Consider the following 10,849-nt stretch of genomic DNA (forward strand, 5'->3'; position numbering starts at 1 on the left):
CTCAACTGGCCCAAAGTGTGCCAAGAAAATATCCCCCACACCACTTCACCAGCAGCCTGAACCACTGAGACAAGGCATCAATGATCCACACTTTCATGTTCTTTATGCCAAATTCTGACCCTAACATCTGAATGTCGCAGCAGAAATTGAGACTCAACAGACCAGGCAACGTTTTTCCAATCTTCTATTGTCCAGTTCTGGTGAGCCTGTGTGAATTGTAGCCTCCGTTTCCTGTTCTTAGTGTTTGTGTTACCAAGCAATTGAACAGGTGTACCTAATAAAGTGGCCGGTGAGGGTATATGGAAGACCGTTTCCACTACTAAACAAATAATAATAATAATAATAATAATAATAATTTTATTTCACAATTCTAACTTTATAAGAATTGTGAGTTTATATCACACAACTGTAAAAAAAATAAAATAAATCTGCCCCCCCCCCCAAACCGAACTTATAAAGAAGTCAGAATTGTAAAAAGATAAAAAAAAAAAAAAAAAAAAAGTGACTTTTCTGTGAAGTTTCTGTCACGCCATTCTGACTTCATAAGTTGTAATTGCGAGTTTATATCATGCAATTCTGAGAAAAAAGTCAGAATTGTGAGAAAAAATATCTGTGAGATAAAAAGTCACAATTACCTTTCTTTATTTACTTTTTTTAATTTCATTTAGTATTTTTTGCCCAGTGTTCTGTGAATGAATCAGACCCAAGAACAGCCTATAATAGGGGTGCTCCGATCAGGATTTTTGAGTCCGATCACTGATCGCCGATCAAAGAAAGCAGTATCTGCCGATACCGATCACCAATACCGATCTTTTTAGAGGTTTCTTTGGCTCTCTGGAGGATTGTGCTGTTCTGAGGTTGATGGAAATGTCAGAGCACAAGTGATGTAGATAGAAGTGTTGGTGGTTTTTCTTGCTGTTGAGTAAGACATGACTGCATTATTTCTATAAGCTGCGTTAGATGTAAAATCATTGCAAAATGTAACTATATATTATCGTTCAGGTCTAATCTGCTAAATGTGACTATAAGGCATGATTTTCTGTGAAGCTGCTTTGAAATTATGAGCATTGTGAAAAAACTTTGAGGACATCTCTTTTAACCATAAAACACAATGCAATGCAGAATTCAAAAATACATGGAAAACTCCTGTGAAATATGGTACATTGGGACATATTTTTATAGAAACAAAGTCAGTTTTGGTGTCATTTTGCTCATTACAGACATTCAGTGTTGTGTGAGGTCAAAGGTCCCATGCATGCTTCCCTCACTGTGTTTGACACATGCATGTGTGTTTCTGCAGAATGAAGCACTGCATCACATGCAATTCACTAAAAAAATGATTTTCTTCTTCCTCAGGTATTTCTGTCTTGTAACTACAGTACAAAATATCTAATGTTTCTTAAATCAAGATATATTATTGCAGAAGCAAACTGAAGGCTTGTTTTCTGGAAAAAAACAAAACAAAATAAAAACAATTAATTAAGTAGTTTTTTCAGAGCCAACTGGCAGATATTTGTTCTTGTTTGAAATGTAGCACTGCATCAGTGTCTCAGCAATGGATGCTCTGCAGTGAATGGGTGCCGTCAGAATGAGAGACAAAACAGCTGATAAAAACATCACAATAATCCACAAGTAATCCACAGCACTCCAGTCCATCAGTTAACATCTGGAGAAGACAAAAAGATGAAACACATCCAGCATTAAGACGTTTTTAACTCAAATACATAGAGTCTATAATCCATAATAACACTTCCTCCAGTGAAAAAGAGTTCTGGTGTGAATCAGGAGAGAAATCTGCACAGATCAAGCAGTGTTTACAAGCCATGTTTACATGATTTTTGCGGTGTTCATCTGATTTTGCTCTTGTTTCAGAGCTCCTCAGGAGGAAGACAACATCATCATCAACATGGGCCAGAGAGGAGGACAGAGACGATCACAGCTCCTGCCTCTTCTGCTGGTAAGTCCCTCACGCAGCCAAGACCACAGCCCGTCCAAACACGAGCGACGTCGACTACAAAGGTGTCTTTGAGCACATGTTAGTCTGTCTCTGAACGCGTCTCCCACCTCCTTCATGTGTGCAACACCGAATCTGTCTGGCTGCGTTCCCAGAGCGTAATTTCTCTGCGCAGCGTCTTTAATGATAGGCTTTTAATGCCCTTCCCAAGAGCCGTGAGTCCAAACGTGAGCCAAAATCCCATTTATTACTGCTAAATCAGCCCTCAGTGTCAATTGAGCCTTTGTCCAAGAGAAAACTGCTGCCACTCGATAACAGGAGCATTATTCTCTATAGAGTGAGAAAAGAAAAGGCTGCAAATGTGCTGCTTGACTGCCAAGATACCGGAGAACCACTTACAAAACACCATAATCTCACATCTCATGATCTAGAACCAATTCAAGTCAACTTCAGACACAATCAGACTGATATTTAGTGGTGCATCTAGTGTGCTCCATAGTTTGACTGACTTTTGAACATTACATAAATTCATGATTCTGAGTTCAAAAATATCACTAAAGCGTCTCATCGTGTACAGATTTTTATTTTACAAAATAAGTTCAACTATATTTGTGTATCAGATTTAATGCATTTATGAAAATAACAAAATAAGTTTTCAAAGGACTGGAAAATATCTTGACATATTCCATTCACCGTCGAAGAACTTCACATAAACACAAAATCTGTCTTAGTTTTCTTTTGTTATTACTTTTACTGATTGGATGAAGTCAAACCAAAGTTATAAGAGTTATTTTGGTGTCATAGTGAGATACTATTATAGTTTTGTTTTAATATTTTAAATTAGTTTTTATTTTTATATTTTCTGATTTCGTTGTAATTTTAGTAATTTCGTAATTTCATTAAATGTGTCTTTATAGTTTTTGTTATTTACTATTTCAGTTGTAGTTATTTTAAAATGAGAAATGAAAATAAAATGAATTAAAATGAAAATGAGAATGTTGCCTTGGAAACTAGCTAAAACTTTTTAATTTTTCACTTTTTTTTACATTTTAATGTATTTCTGATAAAACTTACTATACTGTTTTCAAGTGACAAAGCTTTTAGGTTTAGTTAACTGTAATAAACATCTGGTTCATGTTTGCGTTTACTTACTAATTCTGCTGATTTGCAGAAAAAGGTCTAATATTAACTAATCTGATGCGTTCAAAAATATAAATTAAAAAAATTCCATCACTTTTTGTTTTCACAAAATAAGAATGAAGATTGTTCAAATTATCTTTAATGCACTTCTAAAAATAACAAAAACAAAGTTTAATGACAAAAAGAAGTATTCAAAATGCATCTAGAAAAATAAATTCAAATACTCAATTTAACGTCTTCACAAATATATATATTTTTTTTTACATGAAATCTGTAATAAACTTCCTCCTTTCTCTGGTCATTAGTCTGAGCCTGAAACCATCATTATAAAATGTTCTTTTGTCATTAGCTGTAATTCTGAGCATGAATTCAGGATCGTGCATCAAATCATGTCATGCGTGTGAATTGATCAGAGCGTATAATGCTGATTAAGAGAGAATACCAGGCTTTCCATCACACAAATGCTATGAAATGCATCCTATTTAGTGAGAAAGTGACGTGAAACAGCAAAACAGACTCTATTTTTGGAGTCAGCAGCTCAAAATGAGTATTCACATCTGATGGTGCTATTGCTGATGTGTGTCTCTGTGATTGAGAGCAGATGCATGATTCTGATCTGCTGTGATCTGATTACAATCACACAAGCGTACTGTGCTTCAAAACACAACTCAACGTCATCCTGTCCCTCTCCACATTCCCTCCCCTTTCATTTCCCCAAACATAAATTATGTTCTCCGTTCATGAAGTAACGAATGTGAATTGAGGCGAAACAACAAGTTGGTTGTTTGTGGATTTTGGCTTTAAGGAAGCGTGTGGGCGGAGCTTGATGTTGATTGGCTCGGGCTGAATGAGATGCTTTGTGGTTCTCCGCTTTAATTCTTTAATTGAACCCACACTCAACCATTTCCTTATTGCATCAGCACCTGCACACTTTACCCTTCTGGGAAGATGGACGGAAAATATTTGTTTCTGCGGTTGTTTCTTGCTTGATTGTTTGAAATGTTGAAGGTGAACCTGGAAGGGTTTCCTATTTGTTTCGGGAATACTGGATTTGTAAAACAAGGCCTGTAGTTAAAACCACTTAAAGAGACTTTTGTGTTTTGTTCTACGATGTAAATTACACAGTTATATCTCAAGTGAATTTTGGAGTCAAAAACAAATGTTTCCTTCAAGTTGCTGTTTATACACTTGAACAGTCATATCATAAACCTTTATTTATATACTTAAAGCCTTTATATGTAATGCACTGTAAAATAATTAATTATATGCATTGTATGATCTCATTAATAACCGTAACTGCCGTTACGTGGATTATAATATTTATCTATTCATTGAACCCACCTTTGTAAAGTATAATGCATTAAAACAAATGACAAAAAAAACTATTTCAGATGCAACAAGAAATCTGCAAATATTATAATGCATTTAACCTTGGTTACAGTTGTTTATTAAAAGATATAAAGAATTATAACATATACATTATTAGCATCTTTATAAAGCATGGTGGCCTCCAGTATCAAAGTATAAGAAAACAAACAAACAATATATAAATATTATATATGAATAAATTAGTATGTGTGTGTATATATATAAATCAAAATTTTCTGTATGCCACAAAATACAGAAACGTGACTTTACTGAGTAAATGCAGATCTAATTTAATAAGACCGTCAGATTGATAGTTTTGTGCCTTTAGTTCATCGATCCACCACTGTACTGATACAAGCAGATAAATTAACTTGAAAAAGGTGTTACATAAAGATAGCAGCTGCCGCAAATGTGAGTTTATGTGTATGTTAATGAGTTTAATGTGTGTGTGTGTGTGTGTGTGTGTGTGTGTGTGTGTGTGTGTGTGTGTGTGTGTGTGTGTGTGTGTGTGTGTGTGTGTTGCAGGTGACCAGCATGTGTTTTGTGGGTGCTGAATACTTGAGCTGTGGAGAAAATGAGTTTTATAATCTCACAGTCAGCAGCTGCCAACCCTGCCCACAATGCCAGCCGGGACAAGAGCCGAACATGGTGAGAATCACACACACACACACACATGCACAGACACACACAAACACACTCACGCGCACACAAAAATACACATTCACACACACTCACACACACACACACACACACACACACACACACACACACACACGCACGCACACACACACACACACAATACTTTTTACAAGAAAATACTATTTAATGTTTTTCTATTTCAAGTAACACATTGAATTAAACCTGAAATTTTGAAGTCGAAAAACTGAAATAGTTAATGAATATTTGTATTACTTTTATTAGTTCAAAGACTCATGCTTAGATCTGATCAGGATTATTATAGTTAACAAAAACCAAAAGTATTTCAGAAACAAATACTCAAAGTACACTGCTGAAAAAAAAAGAAAAATTTTCTTTGCCATCATTTCTGTCTTGTTTTCCAGTACAAATATCTAAACATCCTTAAATCAAGACATTTACTGGAGATGCAAAATTACTAAATATCTTGTGTCTTGTTTTCTTAAAAATGCATCAAAAGTTAACAAAAACATTGCTTAAAAAAAAAAAAAAAAATACAACAATAAAACAATATAAAAAACCCACACTAAAAATAAAAACAAGATCCTTTTTCTAACCTCATTGGCAGGTATTTGTTCTTGTTTTAAGCAAAAACTCACTGCATTTTACTTCATTTAAATTCATATTATATTAAGGAATTCTTTAAGGCATTTCCAGTGTCTTGATTTATGAATCTTTAGACATTTGTATTGGAAAACAAGACAGAAATACTGAGGAAGAACAGCACTTTTTGCCGTGCTTCTGGTATCACAAAATAACATTTAAAATGCATATCCCATCAGAGCTGTTCTTCTTTCTGAAAGCATTTGAAAATATAGGATCTCTTCACAACACTTGAGATGAATTTCAGGAAAAATATGCACCATTTCTGAAAAAAAAAAACTATTATGGAAATAAGAGTCATAATTATACCTCAGTGATTGTCTGCTCTGAAAATTACAAGTAAAGTGCTCCTGTTTTATATTTCAGTCGTTCTCACTTCTTCTTCGAGTTAACGATGCCTTCGGCCTGTAATTTGAACGAGCTGTGATCTAAATCAGGTTCTCTTTCATCACACAAACACACGCAGAAAACGCATCTAACGCTCGTGAAGGTCCTGCTGTAAATCACCAGGAACAGGGAGGTCAAAGCTTTGTGTTCCTTCAGAAGAGCTCAGAACATCACTGAACTAGAGGAAAAGGAGGAGCGAAGAATCAAAACGATACAGATTGATTTAAAGCAGCTTCAGGAAAGATAAAAATAAACAGGAAAATAACCGTTTATGCTTCAGAATTCATCAATTATGCAACTAATTCAGTTCAAGATTTGTTCTCATCTGATAGTGTCAGTGCAGTTTAATCAATAATATTTCTGAATATTAAATATCTTTTAAACATTTGTACATTTTCCATTTTATTTACTTTTTTTTACATTATTTCTGAATACAATAACAAAAGCTTACTTACACACCAATGCAACTTAAATGTGTTTCTCTCTCTCTCAAAAAAAAAATGCAATTTTGACCTAGTGCAACTTATTTTGAGTTTATTTTTTATTTAGTAATTTTCTTTGTTTTGTTGTTTTTTTTTTTATTTGAATCACCATACATTATTTAAATTATTTCTGAAATCAATAACAAAATGTTACATATACACTTATATTTTAAAAAAAGTCATAATTGTGAGATAAAAACTTTGAATTATTGCTATTCAGTTTTTATTCAGCCACAGAAAAATAATAATTTTAAAAAGATAATCACACAATTCTGCATTTATATCTCACAAATCTTTTTATTCTGCAACTTAAAAGTCTCTCTCTCTCTTTCTCTCTCTCTCTCTCTCACACAAAAATGCAATTTTGACCCAGTGCAACTTTTTTTTTCTTTTACATTTACATTATTTCTGAATGCAATAACAAAACACTAATGCAACTTTCTATCAAAAATTTTATTTTAACCTATTGCAACTTATTTTTCCTTTTTTTTTTTTTTGCTACTTTTTATTGAAATTTTTATATTATTTCTGAAAGTCATTATTTCTGTTTTTTGACATATTGGACATATTACTGGAAAAAAAAGCATTTAAAAACTATTACAACACAAAAAGGTCTTGAAATGCTGCGTTCCTGAACAATTCAATAACGCTGGTGCTCTCGGGCCAAAGATGATCTTGATTCAATAGAAGCAGATAAAAGACGTTTGAGTTTGTGTGTGTGTGTGTGTGTGTGTGTGTGTGTGTGTGTGTGTGTGTGTGTGTGTGTGCTTCAGAATTGAAATGCATGTTGGTGGTGAATGTCAGAACGGAGAAGAACTTTTCAATAAGTTTTAAATCAGAGCAGATGGCGAGTACCAACATCTCAGTCTCTTTTATCTTCGCTCAAGACTCTCTAACCGATACCGGAGGCCAAAAGAACAAAAAGACGCACAACCACCCAACAAAGACAATCAATAACTCACATCACTATAATCAAAAGATAACATCCATAAAGTCACAAGAAAACAATAATAAATGACAAGAAAATAATAGTAAAGCAGAAACGGCCTCGGGAGTCATTCTGATGAAGCCTTTCATGTCGTGAGGGCCTTAACATACGAATCAGTAAGAGTTTGGTGATCTGAAGCACATTTTAGTTTGAATGTTTTGATGTGGAAGAGTTGCTGTGGAGGAAAAGCAAAGGAAAAGCATGGTCAGATGTTATTCTAACACAGTAGATGTGTCCAGTCGGATCTGGATTATGAAAGGCAGTGAAATGAGCGGCTGATGTGAATCTGAGCGCCGCCGGTGGAGACTCACGGGTGGGATGTTGCATCATGACATGTTTCTCATTAAGCGTGTTTAAGTGGATGGTTTTGGCAGGTCGCTGAACTCGTACAGCTGCTGCATCATATTCCGGGATCAAAAACAACTGGATGTTCGGTGAAGTGCAATAATTCTTTTCTGATGGATCATGGATCAGCTCTACAGGGCTTTACATCACATGCCTTAGTGCAAAGCACAGCATTACAATGAAGATGAAAAGACAATTAATGTTCAGCAATATCATCGATTAAACTGCACTGACACTATCAGATAAGAACAAAACTTGATCTGAATAATAACTCTATTGTCTTCTGTAGAGCTGCTTTTCTACTATGGAATAAAAATGTAAGAACTGCGAGGTAAAATCTCACTCAGAATTCTGAGAAAATACATAATTATGAGATACATTATCTTCTGACTTTTTGAAAAAAGTCTGACTTTCTTTCTTGCAGTTCCAAGTTAATATTTACATTTATTAATTTAGCAGATGCATTTATCCAAAGAGACTAACAAATGAGAAATACAGCACGCAATTCATCAAGTTACATTTCCCAAATCAAAAGGGGAAAATCTGAATTATGAGTTAAAAAGTCGATAGATAGACCGACCGTCAAGACATACAGAAAGACAGGCCGACAGACAGACAGACAGGCCGACTGACCAACCAAAAGACAGAGATACCACAGACAGACGACCATCCGTCCGACAGATAGACAGAGAGACAGACAGACAGACCAACAGAAAGACTGACCGACCAACAGACAGACTGCCAGAGATAGACAGACAGACAGACATGCAGACAGACAGACAGACAGACAGACAGATAGACAGACAGACCGACCGACAGATAGACAGACTGACCAACAGACAGACCGACAGACAGACAGATAGACAGACAGACCGACAGACAGACAGACCGACCGACAGATAGACAGACCAACAGACAGACCAAAAGACAGACCGACAGATAGACAGACAGACAGATAGACAGACAGACAGACAGACCAACAGACAGACCGACCGACAGACAGACCGACCGACAGACAGGTAGACAGCAAAATGTAAGACAGACAGGCCGACAGAGACAGACCGACAGACAGACCGACCGACAGATAGACAGATAGACAGACCGACAGACAGACAGACAGACAGACAGACAGACAGACAGACAGACAGATAGACAGACAGACAGACCGAAAGACAGACAGACAGACAGACCGAAAGACAGACAGACAGACCGACAGACAGACCGAAAGACAGACAGACAGACAGACCGACAGACAGACAGTCCGAAAAACAGACAGACAGACAGACAGCGAAATGTAAGACAGACCGACAGATAGACAGACAGACAGACAGACAGACAGACAGACAGACAGACAGACAGAAAGACAGAAAGACAGACAGACAGACAGACAGACAGACAGACAGACAGACCAAAAGACAGACAGACCGACAGACCGACAGACAGACAGACAGACCGACAGACAGACCGAAAGACAGACAGACAGACCAACAGACAGACCGAAAGACAGACAGACAGACCGACAGACAGACCGAAAGACAGACAGACAGACAGACCGACAGACAGACCGACAGACAGACCGAAAGACAGACAGACCAGACAGACAGACACAGACAGTCCGAAAAACAGACAGACAGACAGACAGCGAAATGAAAGACAGACCGACAGATAGACAGACAGACAGACAGACAGACAGACAGACCGAAAGACAGACAGACAGACAGACCGACAGACAGACAGACTGAAAAACAGACAGACAGACAGACAGCGAAATGTAAGACAGACCGACAGATAGACAGACAGACAGACAGACAGACAGACAGACAGACCGACAGACAGACAGCGAAATGTAAGACAGACCGACAGATAGACAGACAGACAGACAGACCGACAGACAGACCGAAAGACAGACAGACAGACAGACAGACAGACCGAAAGACAGACAGACAGACCGACAGACAGACCGAAAGACAGACAGACAGACAGACAGACAGACAGACAGACCGACAGACAGACCGAAAGACAGACAGACAGACAGACCGACAGACAGACAGTCCGAAAAACAGACAGACAGACAGACAGCGAAATGTAAGACAGACACCAGACATACCGACAATTAAAGACAGACAGACAGACAGACCGACAGACCGACAGACAGACCGAAAGACAGACAGACAGACAGACCGACAGACAGACCGACAGACAGACAGACTGAAAAACAGACAGACAGACAGACAGACAGCGAAATGTAAGACAGACCGACAGATAGACAGACAGACAGACAGACCGACAGACAGACCGAAAGACAGACAGACAGACCGACAGACAGACCGAAAGACAGACAGACAGACAGACAGACAGACCGAAAGACAGACAGACAGACAGACAGACAGACCGACAGACAGACCGACAGACAGACAGACTGAAAAACAGACATACAGACCGTCAGACAGCGAAATGTAAGACAGACCGATAGACAGACAGACAGACAGACAGACAGATAGATATATAGATAGATAGATAGATAGATAGATAGATAGATAGATAGATAGATAGATAGATAGTTAGTTAGTCAGAATTGCAAAAAGTCACATTTTTTATCCCATGGCAGAAACAAGCTTCCTTACTTTACAGCTGAAATTGAAGTCGTTTCATAATTTTCCAAAACTGTTATTTTCCTGTTTATCTTTGTGAAGCTGTTTTGAATCAATCTGTTTCAATCAAAGTGCTGTAGAAATAATGCTGTAGAGTTTGAAGTGATTTCTGTAACGTGTGTTTTTCAGAACTGTGGTTACGGCTCTAAGGATGACGACTACAGCTGCGTGGCCTGTCCGGCCGGGAAATTCTCCAAAGGCAAGTATGAGATCTGCCGGCGCCACAAAGACTGCG

General features: G+C 37.3%; 2 protein-coding genes across 2 annotated transcripts in view; one reads left to right on the forward strand and one right to left on the reverse strand.

Annotated features, from left to right (window-relative positions):
• Positions 1–10,849, reverse strand: part of LOC109060486 (phosducin-like 3) — a 261,660-nt gene that overhangs the window by 189,406 nt on the left and 61,405 nt on the right. The gene's annotated exons all lie outside the window — the stretch shown is intronic.
• The window catches only part of LOC109102931 (tumor necrosis factor receptor superfamily member EDAR-like), a 36,277-nt gene that overhangs the window by 9,259 nt on the left and 16,169 nt on the right, over positions 1–10,849 (forward strand). Inside the window, 3 exon segments of the mRNA XM_042764408.1 lie at positions 1,873–1,957; positions 4,988–5,110; positions 10,744–10,849. The exon segment at positions 10,744–10,849 is cut by the window's right edge and continues 76 nt beyond it. Of these exon segments, the coding sequence (XP_042620342.1) occupies positions 1,907–1,957; positions 4,988–5,110; positions 10,744–10,849 (280 nt within the window). The 5' untranslated portion in view covers positions 1,873–1,906.

The sequence above is a fragment of the Cyprinus carpio genome, chromosome A9 (genome assembly GCF_018340385.1).
Source record: "Cyprinus carpio isolate SPL01 chromosome A9, ASM1834038v1, whole genome shotgun sequence".
Lineage (NCBI taxonomy): Eukaryota > Metazoa > Chordata > Actinopteri > Cypriniformes > Cyprinidae > Cyprinus > Cyprinus carpio.